This window comes from Malus sylvestris, chromosome 17 (assembly GCF_916048215.2).
Source record: "Malus sylvestris chromosome 17, drMalSylv7.2, whole genome shotgun sequence".
Classification (NCBI taxonomy): Eukaryota; Viridiplantae; Streptophyta; class Magnoliopsida; order Rosales; family Rosaceae; genus Malus; species Malus sylvestris.
In genome coordinates this window covers 11,791,542-11,812,761 of record NC_062276.1, presented here as the reverse complement: position 1 = coordinate 11,812,761, position 21,220 = coordinate 11,791,542, and the positions used below count along the sequence as shown (strand labels likewise).

Sequence of the window (21,220 nt, the reverse complement as noted above, 5' to 3'; positions counted from 1 at the left end):
GAGTTTATTCTCACAGTACAGCAAAAATAGTTTTTTTTTCTTCAAAGTATAGTAATACCAAACCAGCCCTAAGCTATATCAATATTACGATCTTTTAAATTCTTTTTTATTAAATGTCATATTTTACACGAATCTATATTAAGACAGAGAGAAAATATTTCAACTTGCAGCAAATTGAAAAAAAAAAAAAAAAAAAAAAGCTCCAAATATTAGGACAATTCACCAATCCACCGGAATCTTTTTATTTGCACCAATCGAACGATTTAAATATAACTTTTTTTTCACCAAAAAGAAAAAAGAACACAGTTTACGGTTTACCAACTGCAAGTCTACAAGGTTCAAACGCATGTGGCGGCCGTTTGACTGCGTCTGTTTGTGTTTTTATTTTTTTATTTTTATTTATTTATTTTATTTTATATATATTTGAGTCCTGCAGGCCATTCAGTGTTAGCTTTTGGACCTGTCCTCTGCAACTTCAGTGCTCTGCACGCATATGCCATAAGAATTCATAATCTACCAGCAAAACCCATCATCCTCTGCTTCTTCTCTCTTGCTCTAATCTCATCTGGTCAGGTTAAACCCATCTGCCATTTTCCCAGTTCTTTTCTTCTCAGCATCTTACACTACGCTTTCTTTCTTCTTTATTTTTGGCTGAAATTCTGACAAATTATTGTATTTTTTTTTATATGAAATTTATGCTTTGAATTGTAGAAATGGAGTTGAATTGATTGTGGCTTCTTTGTTTGCTTTCGCTTTTCAAGAAGTGATTTTGTTAGAGGCCAGTTGATTTTAGTTCATATATGAAATTGGATTTCTGGGTCAATAGATTTTGGGAAGAATTTTGGGATCTTTGGTGGAGTTGTGTGAATTCGAACTTGTTTTTATGTTTCGTTATGATTTCCATTTTCCAAAACTACATCGTGGTAGTGGTGGATCGTTGGGTTGATTATTCACAGCATATATATAGCTTCTTTAATCATGAGATTCAAACTGGATTATGATTGTGGGTCTTGCGGTAAAGACGCTTTTTAATGCAAATTTTGGTCGTGTGATCTTCCAAATTTGCTTTTGCAAGATATTTTTCTGAATTTTTTCCTTTAGGTGGTCTACAATTTTTGGATGCTGAGTCTAGAAGCTGAGAGAATCTGGTTAGCTTAGAGCAATTTCTATGACATCTGTTCATGCGACTGACCGGAGGTCCCGTTGAGAATCTGGGTAGCTTAGAGATATTTGTGCTTTTTATATGGGTATATAAAGGTTGAATGATGCAAAAGCACAAATCTTTTTTTCTGCTGATCATGTATAAAGAGAATATATCATATGGATAGCAGTTTCCTTTTATAAAATCTAAATCTGTATTTTTAGGCGGTGTCGGGCTGGGGAGGATGGGGATGGGGTTTTCAGAGTATTAGAGTTTCTCTCTTGACTAGAGTTTGTTTTCTTAGTGTGTAGCAGCAATGCCTGAGAAAATAACTGCCGAGGATCTTTTGAACAACATTGTGGGCACACTTGCTGATAAAAAACAGAAATCTGGCTCTTTTTTCGGGGAGGAGACATCGAGCTCAGTCACTACTCAGTTCAACTTCAACCGACTGTTTGGACGCCAGAAACCTGTCCACCACATTCTGGGTGGAGGCAAATGTAGGATAATTCTGTTTCATTACATGCAATGACCATGATTTATGTAATCAGAAGTTGTTGCTTCCACCAAGTCTCCTTATATTTAATTCATCTCTTTTGTGGTTGAATTATGTAGCTGCTGATGTCTTGTTGTGGAGGAACAAAAAAATTTCGGCTAGTGTTTTAACTGCTGCGACTATTGTCTGGGTGCTCTTCGAATGGCTCAATTATCATTTCTTGACTCTTGTGGGGTTTGCTTTGATTCTTGGCATGCTTGCTCAGTTTCTGTGGTCAAATTTTTCGGGCATGATTAACAGGTTACTTTGCAATGTTCAGTTTTGAGCTTCTTCGTTTTGCTTGATTCTGGTTTTTGTGTACAGTAGAGATGAATATTGTGATATCAGTATTGTTTCTCCTTGGTGGCAGGTCCCCATCTAAAGTACCTCGACTTGTTCTGCCGAAGGACTTATTCGTCAATATTGCCATCTCAATTGGTGCTGAAATTAATCGAGGGTTGGCATTTGTTCAAGATGTGGCATGTGAAGGAAATGTGAAGCAATTTATTGTGGTATGTTTCAACTATTATTGTTCTTTCTATATTTATTATATGGAAATGATCTAATTTGAGAATGTTACTGAAGGGTTGCATGTCAGCTGTTATATTAGATATGATTAAAATACATCTTATCCACCCTTCACTCACTATGCATCTCAACCATCTATAGTGGATCTGATAACTGCTATGCAAGTCCTCAAATAAGGGCCTCAATTTAAGTTATCGTAGGAATGCCATCCCGCTCTGATATGCTTTTATCCAATGTCTTAGTCTTTGAAGATTGTACTGAACTGTTGAGATATCCTCTCAGGTTGTAGTAAGCTTGTTGATTGCTGCTATGATTGGAAGCTGGTGCAATTTTCTGACCGTTTTGTACATTGGTGAGAGCTCCAACCACTATTGATAACAAGTCTCTCTTATTGCCATATGATCTGATATAGCACATGTTCTTTCGATAGGATGCTTAAACTTTGGGATAACCATGAAGATGGTTGGGAGAAGAATTATTTGATTGTCATCCGAAGTTTGCATTTGCAAATTTTGCACAACAAAACTTAGTTTTGTTTCACTATTTTGCAGTTGATCCATCACTCTCTGCATGGAAATGAAAACTAAGTGTTAGTATTAAGTAGTATCTTTAGCTACAGCGGCTCAAAATGAAGGACCCGTTTGGTAACCTTTCCGTTTTTGGTCTATAATTTTCATTTTTTGGTTAGAGATAGCGAGGAAATATATCATAGAACAAGAGGAATGAAGAAGGGTCAAGGAAGGGCGGTGGGAAGTGGAAGAATTTTGTATGGAAATGCTATGTGAAATGAAAACTAAAAACTAAAAGCAATTCAAAGTGTTTTTTCATTTGCAGTTTTTTCTATGTGTGGTCATTTTCAAGCTTATAGGAGTTACCTAACCGCTTAGTCCTAATCCGTAAGTTTTTATGGTGCATACTATGGTTTTGTGGTATATATGCAAGAGAACTGATCCGTCGTTCTTTATTAGGTTTTGTTGCTGCTCACACATTGCCGGTTCTGTATGAGAGATATGAAGATCAGGTTGACAACTTTGTATATCAGGTGCTCGGGCAGCTTCAACACAATTACCGGAAGTTGGATACTGGCGTCCTCAGCAAGATCCCTAAAGGAAAGCTGAGCTGGAAGAAGTACGAATAGATTCATGTAGCAACGTAAATGATATTTCCCCGATATCTCTGGAGTTGATTGGATTATCATGTTCCAAAAGAGGTAAATGTAGGGGTAAGAAAAACTGAATATTACTGTTGTAGGGACAGAAACCAGACAGTCGTTTGATTATTACTGAAGCATGTATATTGTCCTTGAGAAGTTCCAAATTCAACTGCCAGTTCTCGTTTTGAGATTGTAATCCATAAAACTTAAGCGCACTCATTGTTAGTCTTGCGGTTAATCCAATTTTTGGAAGATGTCCGAAAGTTCGAATCTTGAGAGAGGCGGAAGAATGGAAGATTTGTAGCAGTTGGTTAAGGCATGTGTGCAAGGATGGATCCAAATTCACTCTCTCAGGGATTAAGGTTTTGAGGTTTTCGACCAAATTTAGATTACTTGTAGCAAAAATTTAGCTGCTAAAAGTAAAGTTGGCAATTTAGTTAACAAAAGCTAGCTGACCAAGTAAATGGTTAATTAACCGGATATTATCTTGGTGGATAACTTGTTTGTCAATGCCAATCCATCCATACTGTCTATAAGTTATTGGTTGTCAACCTCTAGTACAATGCAATGAATGAAAGCCATAAGTAGTGGCGGAGCCAACATGAGATCATTAGCTGCTGATGATTCGAATAGCATCATAACTCCGATGTATATTTGTACATAACTCATATACATAGATGCGACAAATTGAAGAATGAGTCAAAATCACTAAATTACAACCTGCCTCTTTTTTTTTTTTTTTTTGTCAATCCTGTCATATGTAGTAGATTTTCTTCTTTCTTTCTTTTGTCTTTCTTCTCATATATTTTTTGTGCGACCCTATCCACACTCGACACATCTAGGCCTAATTCCAATATGATCGATTAGATTATTTCTCACAAAAACAAGGATGACAATAATCAGATTGGGAATTTCAGGAAGATTTTTGGGCAGGCATAGAATTTCTCTGATCTGCTTCCATTCCCTACTGCATGACTGGGCCTCACATAATACACACCTTCCTAGTTTTTTTCCATCTTCTAGTGGAGTTGGCCCATTATTCTTTGGGCTATAAGCTGAAGGGCCCAGTTATATTTCGTAATGAGGAATTTGAAATGCATTACACACTCTATCTATTGTACTGCTTTTCTAACCAAATATATGCTTGAGATTGCATTTGAAAAGGCACTAACCGTTTGAAAATGCTTCTTTAAAAATTACGTTTGATAGGCAAATTTGAACTACATTATTACTAGCCAATTGTGAAGCTAAGCCCACCCCTCCTTTTAGTGTAGATACTATCGATTGTTTTAAAAATAAAAAAAAATTACTTTTGTTCATAAGCGCTTTAAGTAAAAATTCGGAGCTAGTTTGGAAGTAGTTTTAAAATGACTGAAAGTACTTTTGGTGAAATTGATTTTGGGTTTCAAAATCAGCTAAAGTGCTTTTTGGAAGACAACATATATGTGTTTCTTGCATGAACTACTTTTCAAGATCCACTTGAATTTTTACCAATGATTGGTTTCAAAAACATTTTCAATAAAAGTGCTTTTAGTCATTTTAAAAGTATTTACAAACAAACTTGAACTATTAAAAATACATCAAAATTTATAATAAATATGTACATGCTTTCAGGAAAATAAAAAACCTTAGTGCTTGACACAGAAACATGTAATAAGCAATCAAAAAAAAAAAAAAAAATCTACATAAGAGCAGAAAATGCATGAGACTCTCTCTCTCTCTGGTTTCTCAACCTTGCAAACTCCTTTGCTGCCAGCCCCAGCCTTTGGCTTGGGTGCCGGTGGCTATCCTTGTCTAAGTTCCTTGTTCTCCTCTTTCCCTCTTTCTCCTGATCATCTTCTCTCTTTTTCAATTTTACCCTAAGATTTTTCTAAGTTTCCTTAAGCTTTGTCTCAATTTTTCTGTGAGTTTGTCTCACTTTTGGACTTCATGTCCCTCATTTCCACCCCTCCCTCTCCTCCGGCTGTTCTTTTCCAAACCTAAAACTTCATTTCCCCTCACTGTTACCTTTTACCTCCCTTCCCCATAAACCATCCCCACCCCATCCTTTGCTTCGATCTGCAGACTTCGGGCTGAATATAGTTGTCAGCTTTATTTCCCTCCCTCACTCCCCCTCCCCACCCCCCAAAAAAAAGGGCTTGCCTGATTTCCATTGAGGCCAAGTGTACTACGGCTTCGGCTAAAGTAAGGGTATTTTACATACCCCCTTAGCCTCACCCTCTATCCATGTGTTATTGTGTTTGTATATATTTGCTGGGATTTGTGAATGAGATTTGGATCTGGTGACTATCTTTTGGTTTTGCGTCTTTGGCGAAGAAATCTGGATGTGGTTTGCTTCTTGTTGCGGGTTTGGTACTTTTGTGATGCGATGTCTTGTTCGTTTTCACCACTCAGTCGTTTTCTCTAGTGTTGCTGCTTTGGTAACTGTTGGCATGACTTTCGTGGCGGTGACGGCGGCGAATGCTACTTTTTGCGATCGAAAATTAAAGATTTGGGTTCCCGTTTTAGTTTATTTAATTAAGCTAGACTTTTATGTATCTGTTTTTCCCAATGTATTTAGGTGATTTTACCTTCCTTTGAATTGGCCTGTAACCTACTACCGGATTAATCATTTATCTTTTCAAACCAAAAAAAAAAAAAAATAAAACATGTAATAAGCATTTATTGCATAAACCACTTCAAGGCTTTTGATCATTTTCAAATAGCTTAGGATTTCACGTCCACAGTCCAAGCGCACTATAAAGGGATGTTGCAGTAGCATCGCAACTGAATCTAACCGTTGATTATAGCTTGCTTGTGGATCAAACAATCATCCTGTTATTGAATCGTCCTGCAGTGTTCTCCCAAACCATCCATCCCCCGAGTTGTATTCTTTTGGTCCGGCAGTGTGAACTTAGTTAAAGTCTCGTCACTTGATACTGATGGCTCAAGCAATTCCAGCCGTCCATATTTCATGGAACTTGAAAAATGAAGACGAACGTGTACACTCTGAGGACCATGTCTCTCTTCACTCAAAAGTCATCGATCCTAGCTCTTCAATCTTCAATTCTTCACCCAACCATCACAAACTACTTCTTTCACTCCTCATTAATTTCCCACAAATCTTTGTCTCCGCCCTTCTAGATTTCTTTGGAGTTTGGAGTTCTAAAACTTCAGAAACCTCACTTTCAGAAAAGTACCTTCCGACTTCTGGAAATCTGACTTGGTTTTTGTCATAAACTTTTTAGAATTCGAAAACCCATTTGCTGTTTTGGATTGGTTTTGTGTTTCTTGAATTGGGTTGGTTCCTGGGAACCATGGCTATGCATGTCAGCAGTGCATGTTTTTCTGCTTTGAGTGAGAGGAGAGTTTTTAGGGTTAGAGCTGTTGCTTCTGAGAACGTGACCACAGAGGATGATAAGGTGAAATTGGGTGGCTCTGATTTGAAGGTGACAAGGCTTGGGATTGGAACTTCCAGTGGGATGGTAAGTTGCTGAATTTCACTTAAACATTACTGAAATGATTAAATAACTAAGAATTCGTTTTCAAATTGGAGAAATTTTGAGCCTTTATTATGTCTTTGTAGATTAACTTGTACCATAGCAGACCTCGGTGTAACCACATTGGCCAGAGCGGATGTGCTCCTCCCCTATGCACTCGAGTTTAGATTAGTTAAAAGTAAAATATCACTTGAATCAAAAGAAAAACTTTTAGCATATGAAGGACTGTTTTTAATTTTGCCTCACTTTTTGCACCTTTAATAACAATGTGAACCCATCACTGGCTTCAGATTGAACATTAGAAGTGAGTTGCATTTGTATTATCCATCTTTATACTAAATTACTCAATTGTGTTTGTGATGGCATTATGTTTGGTAATAACTGCAGACAGGAAAATGAAAGTGGCTAAAGCTGCTTTCGATGTCAATGTTGATGGTGGAATCACCTTCTTTGATACTGCTGAAGTGTGCGGCTCCAGGGTGAGAAAAACGTCTTATAGTTCTTTCTATAAAATTTGTTGCAGTAAAAACAAATTCAGCGTTATCTACTCTTGCAGGCTTCTTTTGGTGTTGTAAATTCTGAAACTCTACTAGGAAGGTACATTGTGGGAATTTTTTGTGCTGCATCATTCTTGTTTCAAGTCAACACAGTCCAGCTAATTGTCGTCGGTTTCTGTATTTTGAGAATATTAATAGACTACTTTGAATTTCGCACAGATTTATCAAGGAAAAGAAACAGAAGGATCCAAGAGTAGACGTTGCTGTCGCAACCAAATTCGCAGCTTTGCTGTGGAGGCTGGGTCGTCAAAGTGCCATAGCTGCCCTCAAGGATTCCCTCAATTGCCTTGAACTTTCTTCGGTGAAACTGTATCAACTCCATTGGTATGTCCCTTATGAGCCTTTGCTCTTTGTAAAAATACTTGTTTCTGCTAAGGTAACTACAAAATCTTATCAAGTGTTTGTATTATTTTTCAAGCCTGAAATATGGGGAAATGAAGGTTGTTCATAACTTCATATGTAACACCATTTTTTCATTGAAGAGGTGTATTTGGGAAATCAATTTTCAGGGTACCTCGATGGTCTTGGAGATGCTGTTGAGCAGGGCCTTGTGAAGGCTGTTGGTGTTTCCAACTACAGCCGTATAATTCGATCTTTTATCTATTTATTGTTGGTTAAAATAAGCAGTTCAAATCATGGAAAAAATTTCTATCATAGATGCTCCTAACGAGAACATGACGTATAAAGTTTGTTATTTCAGAAAAGCGATTGCGTAAGGCACACGCAAAACTTCAAAAGAGAGGTATCTCACTAGCATCAAATCAGGTGAATTACAGCCTCATATACAAGGCACCAAAGGAGAATGGTGTGAAGTCTACCTGTGATGAACTTGGGATCACTTTGATTGCCTATTCGCCTATTGCTCAAGGTGAAGTTGGAACCTCGTGTTTTCTTACCATATTCTCATCATCACTCAATATGTTAGCTTAAGAGATATAATGTCTTCTTATTTTACAGTATTAAGACCTCTCTGTATGATCTTAAACATTACCAAGTTAAGGATTGGGAGAAAGCATACTTGCTCACTTTTCTCAGTTAGCCTTTGTGAAATTTCGAATTTTCGAGCATTCCTTGTCAAGCAGTTCTTAACTTCAACTTTATGATCTTATTTATTTTATGTTTCATGATAGATATGGACTTTAGTTGCGCAAATAAAGACTCACCTTTTAGGCTATATACACTTGAAAATCCCCCAATTGGCCCTCAAAGGCAAATTTATACTCCTGAAAATTTTCAAAGGTAAATCATAGTCAATACTTTGAAAGCCCGCTACAGATTAAGTTCCAAATTGTTTTGCTAAAATAATGCTTTTATCTGCAACTCCAACCTCTACTGAAGCGGATCAAGGAAATAGGAGAAAAGTACAATAAAATAAACACACAGGTTTGTTGATGCTCTTTTGACTTTAACTAGCTTTTATCTTTTCCATATTAGAAGCCCTACAATTTTCATTTATGTGGAAGCATGGCTGAAAATATCCCCAAAAGTACAGTACTTTAGTAGTTTATCCATTTTGGACCCTTTACAAGTATGAAACGCTTCATAGATGCCGTTGCAACTTCCAGTTCATGCTGAAAGAAACTCTTTGTTTTCACCGTCTTTTATACATGTAGTCCAACTCGTGGTAGTTTCATGTTTTCCGTATAAGATCATTAAACTACTTATTGATATATCAGGCAAGAATTCTGAAATGCAGAAATACGTGTTGGGGTATTAAAATGTGTAAATATAGTTTGTTCTTTTTGTTGGGGTTTAATGCGAGTCGGGTTACTGTAACAGGTAGTCCTAAACTGGTTGATAGCCCAGGGCAACGTTGTGCCAATCCCGGGAGCCAAAAAAGCAGAACAGGTTGCAGAATTTGCAAGTTCACTTGGATGGCGGCTCAACACTGAAGAAGTAGCCGAATTGCGCGCTCTGGTTACAGAGATAAAACCTGTTACCGGTTTCCCTGTTGAAAAATTATAAATTCTTACAGAAGCATCGGGGCTGTAAAGTCTTCTATACAAAAATATGTACACACTTCACATCTAATGCAAATTTGACATATCTAATTTAAGAGTGATTGCAGGCTGACCATTGATGTAGCAAATTTGACATATTTCAAATCTATAGCCACACTATTACTAGTAAGCTTAGTCACACTAACACTGCCATTGTGGTCTTAGAACAAGTTCATAAGTGTTTCTTCATATGGAAACGATACGGTTAGAGAACTAACATCAAATGACAGTTCTCTGTTTCCGTCTTCAGATACGAGTAGTTATGACTTACAAGGCAAAAAATAATGTTTGACTTAAAAAATAAATTGAAATGCTCATATAAATACTTAGATAAAGACATTTTGTTTGTAAATTGAAAAATAAATCCAAGATTTCAAACATATAACTTGGAAGATGAGGGGAAAAAAGCATATAGGTACTGTTTGTACCATACTTGACCAATCCCGAAACTACTAAGCATCGGTCAACGTTATACCGTCAAGGACCTAGAAGAGTTTCCCTACAACCAGGAGACCAATCACAGCGCAACACGTGTCGACAGCAGAAGCTAATCATAGTGCGACACGTGTCAGCATCAGAAGCCAATCACAACACGACACGTGTCAATGTCAGAATGAAACTAGAAACTCTCTTCTATAAATAGAGATCGTTCTCTCACAATATTTCCTAATGTCATTTGTACTAAATCATTCACTAGTACTCACTAAAGGAGAGCTTGAACCTATGTACTTGTGTAAACCCTTCACAATTAATGAGAACTCCTCTACTCCATGGACATAACCAATCTGGGTGAACCACGTACATCTTGTGTTTGCTTCCCTGTCCCTATCCATTTACATACTTATCCACACTAGTGACTGAAGTAATCTAGCAAAGGTCATAAACTTAACACTTTCTGTTGTACCAAAGTCCCCATTGATTTTGTGCATCAACATTTGGCGTCGTCTGTGGGAACGACACTTATTCCCACTCTCTTCAACTTTGTCAAGTTGGTTTCCACCATTCATACACTCTCTTTTGACTAGGCATCCCTCTCCAACATGGGGAGCGAATGAAGCCACATCACACAGAATGACACCCCTCTTGCACCTAGTGCGAAACAACGAAAGAAGGAAGGAAAAAGGGTTGCTTTTCAAGCTAAAGTCGATGAGCTAGAAGCTCAAAACAACAAGATAGCAATGAAGAATAAGGTCCTTCAGGAGCAGTATGAGAAGCTCTTTGAGACGCTCTACGAAACTATGCGTACTCAAACACGCGAGCTTGTTGCCCTTGTGGACATCAACCATCATCTGGGTGCCCCACAACACAGAGGGTCACCTTCCTTCGACATGGGTATCCTTGATGAGGAGCGAGCTAATCATCAAAACATTGATCAACATGAGACTTCTCTCAACCCAACTGCTTCGACCCGAAGTAGGAGAAGTGGAGGAAGACACCTCCTTGCAGAAGGGTTGGAATGATCGAAAACTGTTTATCGTGACTGCCGAGACTTCCTAAAGCAACGTCGAGAGAATCCCCTCCACATATGTTCGAAGATCAATGACCCAAGGGTTTTTGAAAAACTCGGTCCCCTCCTACAACCCAGGCCAGCTACCAATCTAGGGAAGGAACGACATGTCCTAGAGGAACATGAAGGTACAGGGACAGACTCGCCCTAGAAGTCAGTATGGCAAGTCCAAGGAAAAATCACATGCCCTTGCTCAAATTTTCCTACTTCCAAGAGGCGATGGAGACTTATGAAAGAAAATCCCAATGGTACATGACTCCACTCAACACCTCATTGTCTTACAGCTCATTGAGGAAGTAAACAAGTTGAAGGCCGAACGTCAGGCCGAGATATCTGACTGGAACCAACTCAGGCCTGGCCCTCTCATAAGGAGGATCCTTGACACCCCCCTTCAAGCGAAGACAAAACAAAAGCTTGGTTTACAACTCTATATTGGAAGTGAGGACCCAATTGAACACCTTAACCTTTTTGAGTCCACCATGGCATATCGAATGCACACCGACGAAGAGCGATGTCTTCTCTTCCCCTCCACCCTCTCTGGCGGAGCTCTAAATTAGTATTGCCGTCTTCCACCTGAGACAGTAGACTTATTTAAGGAACTGAGGAAACTGTTTGTCTCTCAACACATCTTCCAGACCGATCGCTTGCATTCTGTAGATGACTTGTACACTATTCACCAGAAGCCGGACAAGTCACTACGAGAGTATGCTGGTCGTTTTAGCCATGAGTATTCTTGCTGCACTGAGGTAGATGACAAGACCGCCCTCAAGGCCTTCACGGCAGGCCTACGTGATTGTTTCTTCAAGTACATGATCAATGCCAACACTTGGAAGACTTACTCTGAGGTGATGGCACAGGCTTACAACCATGCCTCCGCCGAGGCAAGGACATATCAAGGGAAACCCCCCACAACCACCCCTTATCAACAAGTAGGGAGTGGAAGCCATATCCAACCAAATGAGAAGACTTTGACCTTCCAAACGGCAGCGGTGCCTTCCTCTGCCTTACTTAATACTTTGCCAAGTCAACAGACATATCAATCTCAGGGTAAAAGGAAAGATTTCCATCCTCACCAGTCTCATTTTAGTAAAAGGAGTAAGGGACACTACCGTAATAACCAAGGGTATCGCCATGATAATCCCTGACCCCAGGCAGTCAACACAGTGGGTCAAGCACGTGTCAGGACAGCCCCTACCCCGAGGTATGAGGCATACACAACTTTAAATGCGACATGCGTGGCCATTTACCCCAGCATAGCACATTTGATATCGAAGCCAAAGCCGAGGCACTCGGATTACAAGCCCACGAAGAACACGGGCACGTTTTGCTACTACCACAAGCATAACGGCCATGACGGCGAGAAGTGTATCACCATTCGTGATCATATTGAAGCTTTGGCACGTGAAGGAAAAATTGATCAATTCCTCCTTCACCCTCCAAGGGGTAACCGTAACCAACGCCAGGTAAATGTGATATATTCCATATGTGGTGGCACACCCATATCTAAATCTACCAACAGGGCTATGAAAAATAGTGAACGAGCTTTAAAGTCTGGCCACCAAGTGTTTCACGTGGAAGACATCAGGGGAGGTAAGTATCAAAAGCCTAATTGGGATCCAATATGTTTCTACCCTGAGGAAGAAAGAGGTATCATCTACCCTCACAACGACCCATTGATCGTGGAAGCTCATATAGCCAACTTTGAAGTATGACGAATCCTGGTAGACACGTGGGCTTCGGTCAATATCATGTTTGCTGAAGCTTTCAGGGTACTTAATGTAGCTGAACACTTGCTCGATCGCTCGATTTCCCCTCTGATAAGCTTCTCCGGTGATATCGTGCAACCTTTGGAGAGCATACACTTACCTTTCACCATTGGTACAGGCCCTTACACAACTACCATTACCACTAACTTCTTGGTGGTTGATTGCCCAACGACATACAATGCCATATTCGGACGCACAGGCATCAATGATCTTAAAGCTATGATATCCACACATATGTTGTTGATGAAATTTCTAACCCCTTATGGCAATGGTTACATCAGAGGAGATCAACTTAGCGCACGATCATGTTATAACACTTCGGTTAAGCAACAGCACCTGCATGTGCCCAAGGAAACCCCTTCTATACATGACCAAGTCATAAAGACCAGCCCAGACGAAGCCAACTTGGATCTTCACGGTGGCAACAGTCAACCCGATGATCCTCGAGATGACTCTTTCACCCAGCAAGCACAACCCGTTGAAGAGTTAGATAAGGTCTCTATCTCAAAAGATTATCCGGATCGCATGGTGAAGATCGGTACCACCTTGTCACCACCCATTCGGTTGGCATTGATCTCTTTTTTTGCAAGAGAACACTGAGGTCTTCGCCTGGTCATACGAGGACATACCAGGCATCTCTCATGATATAATCTGTCATCGCTTAAGTATTGACCCCAAGACCAAGCCCGTGAGACAGAAGCGAAGATCTTATGACGCTGAACGGTACGAGGCAATGAAGGCAGAAGTTGAAAAACTCAAAGGCATAGGCTTCGTCCGCGAAGTCAATTATCCAACGTAGGTAGCAAATGTTGTCCTTGTTAAGAAGAATCCGACCAAGGAAAGTTTCCTGCTCCAAAAGGTCTTGTGGAGAATGTGTGTCGATTACATCGACCTAAACAAAGGATGCCCGAAGGATAACTTTCCTCTTCCTCTCATAGACAGACTTATAGACTCTACGACAGGGTGTGAACTCCTGAGCTTCATGGATGCTTACTCAGGATACAACCAAATCCTCATGAACCCTCTGGACCAAAAACACACAGCCTTCACTACTGACAGGGGACTATATTGTTATAAAGTCATACCCTTCGACCTAAAGAATGCAGGAGCGACTTATCAGAGATTGGTCAATTCAATGTTTGCCGAACAGATTAGGAAAATCATGGAAGTTTACGTTGATGATATGCTAGTCAAGAGCAAACATGCTGACCAACACATTACCAACCTATCTGAAACTTTCATCATTTTGAAAAGGTATCGAATGAGGTTGAACCCCAACAAATGTGCCTTCGGCGTAGGCTCGGCAAATTTTTAGGCTTCATGATAAGCCAACGAGGCATTAAGGATAATCCCGAGAAGATCAAAGCAATCCTCGACATGAAGGAACCGGTAACTTCAAAAGACATCCAGAGGCTTACTGGCAAGGTGGCAGCCTTAACTAGGTTAATCTCTAAGGCCACAGACAGATGTGCTTCTTTCTTCAAAGCACTTAAGGGAAGTAAGAAGTACATTATATGGACTGATGAATGTGCTGAGGCATTCAAGAACCTCAAAGACTACATGAGTAAAGCCCATTTGCTCTCCAAACCTAAGGTTGGTGACACTCTCATTATCTATTTGTCGGTATCGGCTTCAGCAGTAAGTTCTGTTTTCATTCGAAAAGATGGTAATGTTGAACGGCATGTCTACTACGGTAGCAAAACCTTACAAGATGCGGAGACACGATACTCCAACATTAAGAAATTAGCTCTAGCATTGGTCATGTCTACTCGAAAACTTCGTCCTTACTTCCAAGTACACTCCATCATTGTGCATACCAATCATCATCTTCGACAAATACTCCAAAGTCCTTACACTTCCTGGCGAATGATCAAATGGGCGATAGCATTGGGTGAGTTTGACATCTCCTACCAACCAAAGCCAGCTGAGAAGGGTCAAGCAGTGGCAGACTTCATCGCCGACTTCACATATCCTGTTGACATTGTTTCTACGCCTAAAGAAGTGATTTCATTACCCTCAGAAGCTCAGAAAATAGAACCAATAGCCCTAACATGGAGTCTATATGTTGATGGCTCGTCCAACCAACAGGGTTGTGAAGCAGGACTAGTTCTTACGACCCCTGACAAAGTGTCGATGGAGTATGCTCTTCGTTTCAAATTCAAGGCGTCAAACAATAAGGCCGAATATGAAGCCCTCCTAGCAGGCTTACGTTTGGCCAAACACCTTGGGGTTAAACGAATTTATATCTTCAGTGACTCCCAATTGGTGGTTAACTAGGTCACCAACAACTTTGACGCTAAGGATAGCTCCATGCCAGCATATCTGGCACAAACACAATTGTTGCTCAAGCACTTCCACTACCAGATCACCCAAATTCCTCGAGCTGCAAACAGTCATGTAGATGCTTGGGCTCGCCTCGCCTCAACGGTGGGAGACAAGATTGGGAGAAAAATTCAGGTCGAATTGTTGGCAGCACCAAAAACCACGGCTGCGGAAGTGTGCAACTTACAATGATGAGATAGTTGGATTACCCCGATTTATAGATTCCTTGCTCATGACACCCTTCCAAATGACAAAGTCCAAGTTATGCAGATTCGATACAAGGCTACCTATTACTTGATCATTAATGACCAACTCTACAAGCGGGGTTTTAACCTACCATACCTAAGATGCCTTACGCCCGCAGAGGCGAAAACTGTCATTTAGGAAATACATGAAGGAGTCTACGGAGATCATGCTGGATCTCGATCCCTAGCACACAAGGCTTTTCGCCAAGGATATTACTGGCCAACACTCCACCAAGATGCCATCAGAATATCCCGCTCATATGATAAGTGTCAACGTTACGCAACTATTCCTCACTCCCTTCCCGAGCCGCTTACTCCTATGATCAGCCCTTGGCCCTTGGCCCAATGGGGACTTGATTTGATCGGCCCAATGCTTGCAGGGAAGGGCAAAGTTCACTATGCAATCGTTGCAATTGACTACTTCACAAAGTGGGCCAAAGTAGAACCCTTGGCAACCATTACTGAGGTAAAAATAGAAAACTTCGTATGGAAGAACATCCTTTATAGATTCGGCATTCCCAATGCGATAGTCACTGACAACGGGCGACAGTTCGACAACAATAAGTTCAGGATGTCCTGTTCTAAGTTCAAGATCAACTTATGTTTTGCCTCCCCAGCTCATCCCTAGTCTAATGGACAAGTTGAAGCCATCAACAAAATAATCAAGTGAACTTTGAAAACCAGCTTGGACAAGGCTAAAGGTTGTTGGCCAGAATTTGTACCCTAAGTTCTTTGGTCATACCGCACTTCGTATCGGACATCAACAAGAGAAACCCCATTCTCACTTGCCTTTGGTACAGAGGCAGTTGTCCCAGTTGAGCTTGAGCAAGCAACGTTCCGAGTTCAGAACTACGTGCAAAGCGAAAATGACAAACAACTTACCCTCAACTTAGATCTAGTCGAGAAACCAGGCTCACTTGAGGAATGTCGCCTACAAGCAGCGCATCTCCAACTACTATAACTCAAGGGTCAAACCTCGTTCTTTCAAAGTGGGGGACTGGGTATTGAAGCAAAGATTACTCTGCGACAGAGTCCCGAGTGAAGGAACACTTAGTCCAAACTGGGATGGACCGTTTGAAGTTGTTGGCATCAGTCGTCCCGGCTCCTACAAGCTTAGAAGCTCCGATGGCAAGACCCTTGGCCATCCATGGAACGCTGATCACTTGAAGTACTATTACAAGTAAACTCACATTGTACAAGTGTTAAGCTTCAGCAGTTCGGCATCCTATGTAACGAAGACTATTTGGCATGAATTTAATAAAGAGGTGATTTAGACAACTCGATCCTAATCCTCTTACATTCCTAGCAATGAAACACTCGGGTTCAAAGCTTCAACATGAATGCTTCCAACATGAAACAAAGTCTAAGTATATGTCAACAAGACTATACAAATAAACGAACAGCTTCACAGTATATTCGTTCAATCATACATTCCAACACATTCATACATAAGCTAACTGTGCTTTGAAAGGGTTCAACATATTTTGTGTCATTCGACATTTGCTATACTGTGCCTAGACACCTTGCCCTTATTCTCACCAACTAGGTGATGAAATGTACAACCCATACTCTCCTTCATGCCACCAACCAGGTGATGAAATGTACAACCCGTACTCTAATATCTTTTGGTAACTTGCCACTCATGCCACCAACCAGGTGAAGAAGGAACTCATCTTCATGCTACCAACCAGGTGATGAAATGTACAACCCGTACTTTCCTTCATGCCACCAACCAGGTGATGAAATGTACAACCCGTACTCTAATATCATTTGGCAACTTGCTATTCATGCCACTAACCAGGTGATGAAATGTACAACCCGTACTCTAATATCATTTGGCAACTTGCCATTCATGCCACCAACAAGGTGATGAAATGTATAACCCGTATTTTCCTTCATGCCACCAACTAGGTGATAAAATGTACAACCCGTACTCTAATATCATTTGGCAACTTGCCACTCATGCCACCAACCAGGTGAAGAAGGAACTCATCTTCATGCCACCAACCAGGTGATGAAATGTACAACCTGTACTCTCATTCATGCCACTAACCAGGTGATGAAATGTAAAACCCGTACTCTAATATCATTTGGCAACTTGCCATTCATGCCACCAACCAGGGGAAGAAGGAACTCACATTCGTACCACTAACCAAGTGATGAAAGCAACTCACCATTCATTCCACCTACCAGAAGACGAGTGGTACAACTTGTACATGTGAACTCTTAGCATTCACAAATAATCAAAAACCCTCAAGCTTGACAACTCAACTAGTTGAGCACTTAAGCCCAACAAGAGTTATAGTCACCAACAAAGTCTTATTGCAAGCCAACAACAACTTCAGTGCACGGCATACGAAGATCAAGCTATTCATCCCTCTTGCATCTACTTCAAACATTTCCCCTCTGTAGAAAGCTTCACACACTCTTGATCAAGACAGTGTGAAGCAAAACCAATTTATGGTGCCAACAAGAGCTTCATCAATGGAGGGCAACCACAATTCTCAAAAGCTTCACACAATCTTGATCAAGATAGTGTGAAGCAAAATCAATTCATGGTACCCAACAAAAGCTTCAACTCCAAAGCTTCACCTACAAAGCTTCAACTCCAAAACTTCAACTCCAAAGCTTCACCAACAAAAGCTTCATCAATGGAGGACAACTACAAATTCTTAAAAGCTTCACACTATCTTGATCAAGATAGTGTGAAGCAAAATCAATTCATGGTACCAAACAAAAGCTTCAACTTCAAAGCTTCAACTCCAAAGCTTCACCTACAAAAGCTTTAACACAAAAGCTTCACCCACAGAAGCTTTAACACAAAAGCTTCACCTACAAAAGCTTAACCCACAAAAGCTTGACCTATAAAAGCTTTACCCACAAAAACTTCACCTACAAAAGCTTCACCTACAAAAGCTTGACCCACAAAAGCTTGACCCATAACCATAAAAGCTTGACCCATAAAAGCTTCACTTACAAAAGCTTGACCCACAAAAGCTTCACCTACAAAGCTTCAACACAAAAGCTTCACCTACAAAAGCTTCACACTATCTTGATCAAGATAGTGTGAAGCAAAATCAATTTATGGTGCCCAACAAAGCTTCAACCTCAAAGCTTTAACACCAAAGCTTCACCTACAAAGTTTTAAAATATATATATTTATTTTTTCGGAAATTCGAAAATTCAAAAATTCGAAAAATCGGAAATTTGAAATTTCAAAAATTCAGAAATTCAAAAATTCGAAAATTCAAAAAAAAAAAAAAATCGAAAAAAAAAATAAAATTGCCTAGGCCTCATCTTCTTTGGGCCTAACAACTTTCATAACAAATATATATGAAGAAGGAGTTTTAGGCTACCACTTAGAAAGGAAATGCCTCATTCGTCAACTCCCTCGACCGAAAACTTGGGGGACTCCTACCATATGCTACTGCACCTTGATACTCGAAAGTCTTACGATCACTCAGTGCCTTAGATTTTTCAAGTCTCCAAACGAGAAGTTTTCCTCACTCGGGAAATTAAGGGAGCATTACCTCAACCTACATGCTTCACTCACAAAGTTTCAACATATAAGTTTCAACAAAAGGAAAAATTCAAAGAACTTAGTGAAGAAGACCTTGGTGTATTTAACACAATACGTTGAAATGAAGCAAAGCTTTTTTATTGATATCTCCGATAAGTTACAAATATGTACATATACATGAATCAAAATAAACAAACAAGAGGGAGCCTTCACAAAGGTTGCTCAGGAGAAGTCTCAGCAGTCGACAGAGCCCCAGAAAGAGAAGGTACCAGAGGGTGATTATTCTGAGTCTCAGTACTAGGCAGAACCCCAGAAGGAGAAGGCACCAAAGGTTGATCATTTGGAGCTTCATTACGCAGTACATCCCCAGAAGACGAAGGCAATAAATGCCTTTGGAACAAACCCACAAACCTCTGATGATCAAGTAAAATCTGATCATCAGATTCTTGCAGCTGGTCGAGCTTCCTCTTCATGTTTGTAGCATAGTCATGTGCGAGCTTGTGCAACTGTTTATTCTCATCCTTAAGCCCTCTGATCTCCTGTTTGAGACTTATCACTTCAGCCGCCAATGATTCAACTTGGCGGGTTCGAGCAAATAGGCGTTGGGCCATATTAGACACAGAACCTGCACATTGAACACTAAGAGCCAGAGAATCATTAACAGCCAACTCATTAAACCGTTTGGAAAGTAGTCTGTTATCTTTGGGAGTGAGAAGGTTCCTGGCCACCACCGCAGCAGTCATATCATTCTTCATCACAGAGTCCCCAATGGTACGAGGACCAGTAGGGGATAAGAAGGATAGGCGCCATATGTTGTCTTGAGAAGGCATGGTTGCCTCTTCACCAAAGTTCAAGTCAAAACGACGGTCGGATGGGCCAGACATTCTCAGAAATGATGAAGGAGAAATGAGGTGCAATAAATCTCTGAAGTAAGGGGAAAATTCCTACAAGCAATAACTCTCTGAATGTACTCTTTGCACATAATTGATGCCCTTATAAAAGAAAGGGCAATAGGGCCATTGGTTCAAAAATTGAAGAGGCACCACTCTCTGGATTCTGAAGAGGCACCACTCTCTGGATTTCGAAGAGGCACCACTCTTCTGATTTCGAAGAGGCACCACTTTCCACACGCAACATCAGCTCCTCGGATGGGCGCCATATGTTGTCTTGAGAAGGCATGACTGCCTCTTCACCAAAGTTCAAGTCAAAACGACGATCGGATGGGCCAGACATTCTCATAAATGATGAAGGAGAAATGAGGTGCAATAAATCTCTGAAGTAAGGGGAAAATTCCTACAAGCAATAACTCTCTGAATGTACTATTTGCACATAATTGATGCCCTTATAAAAGAAAGGGCAACAGGGCCATTGGTTCAAAAATCGAAGAGGCACCACTCTCCGGATTTCGAAGAGGCACCACTCTCTGGATTTTGAAGAGGCACCACTTTCCACACGCAACATCAGCTCATCGGGTACCACAGATAACTTTGCCAAAGATCTCTGACAAAGTTTAGACACATAAATTTTGAAGGTCCAGCTACCCTACTTTACCCACAAGGGTAAAGGAACAACACCACTGCTTGATAACTAGAAAGTCCCAATGTGTGTTAACCTCCGTGCTCCATGGCAAGGCAGACTGGCAAAAATGCCCAACCTTTACTCACATTTGAGAAAACACTCCCAACAAGATTGCTTGCTCGAAAATTGAAGAGGAACCACTCTTCAAATCTCGAGAGCCAGACTCCCAACATTATTACTTTCTCAAAAATCGAAGAGACACTGCTATTCGAATCTCAAGAGTCAGACTCTCAACAGGATTGCTTTCTCAAAAATCGAAGAGGCATTGTTCTCTCAGTCTCGAGAGGTAGATCCCCGACAGGATTGCTTGTTCGAAAATCGAAGAGGCATCACGCTTTCCTAACCTTGAGAGCCAGATTTCCTTGGATAAAGCTTGTCTGCAATCTTCACACGCAGCATCAGCTTTCCAGATACCACAGACCACTTTTTCAAAGCGCTCTGACAAAGTTAAAACATGTGAAGCCTACAGCTCCCATTACATTGCTATGACCAAGAAGGGTAAAGGAATAACATTATTACTTGCTCAAAAATCGAAGAGGCACCGCCCTCTGAATCTCGAGAGCCAGACTCCTAACAGGATTACTTTCTAAAAAATCAAAGAGGCACCGCTCTCCGAATCTCAAGAGCCAGACTCCCAACAGGATTGCTTTCTCAAAAATCGAAAAGGCACCGCTTTCTGAATCTCGAGAGCCAGATCCCCGACAGGATTGTTTGTTTGAAAACCGAAGAGGCATCACTCTCCGAACTTCAAGAGCCAGATTTCCTTGGATAAAGCTTGTCTGCAATCTTCACACGCAACATCAGCTTTCCAGATACCACATACCGCTTTTTCAAAGTGCTCTGACAAAGTTAAAACACGTGAAGCTTGCAACTTCCACTACATTGCTAC

General features: G+C 40.5%; 1 protein-coding gene and 1 pseudogene across 6 annotated transcripts; both read left to right on the top strand.

The window, feature by feature from the left end:
- The first annotated feature begins 411 nt into the window (after positions 1–411).
- LOC126611130 (reticulon-like protein B8) lies at positions 412–3,572 on the top strand. 6 transcript variants are annotated; one of them, XM_050279310.1, is made up of 6 exons: positions 412–573; positions 1,446–1,641; positions 1,757–1,937; positions 2,047–2,188; positions 2,487–2,556; positions 3,173–3,572. In XM_050279310.1, the coding sequence occupies exons 2-6, from the start codon at positions 1,458–1,460 to the stop codon at positions 3,340–3,342; spliced, it is 747 nt and encodes a 248-aa protein (XP_050135267.1). In that variant the 5' UTR covers positions 412–573; positions 1,446–1,457; the 3' UTR covers positions 3,343–3,572. The 6 variants fall into 6 exon arrangements, with proteins under 6 accessions (XP_050135267.1, XP_050135268.1, XP_050135269.1 ...); XM_050279311.1 differs by having other exon boundaries at positions 418–568; XM_050279312.1 differs by having other exon boundaries at positions 438–568; positions 1,456–1,641.
- Positions 3,573–3,711: 139 nt separating this feature from the next.
- LOC126611132 (uncharacterized oxidoreductase At1g06690, chloroplastic-like) lies at positions 3,712–9,444 on the top strand (annotated as a pseudogene).
- Positions 9,445–21,220: the final 11,776 nt, after the last annotated feature.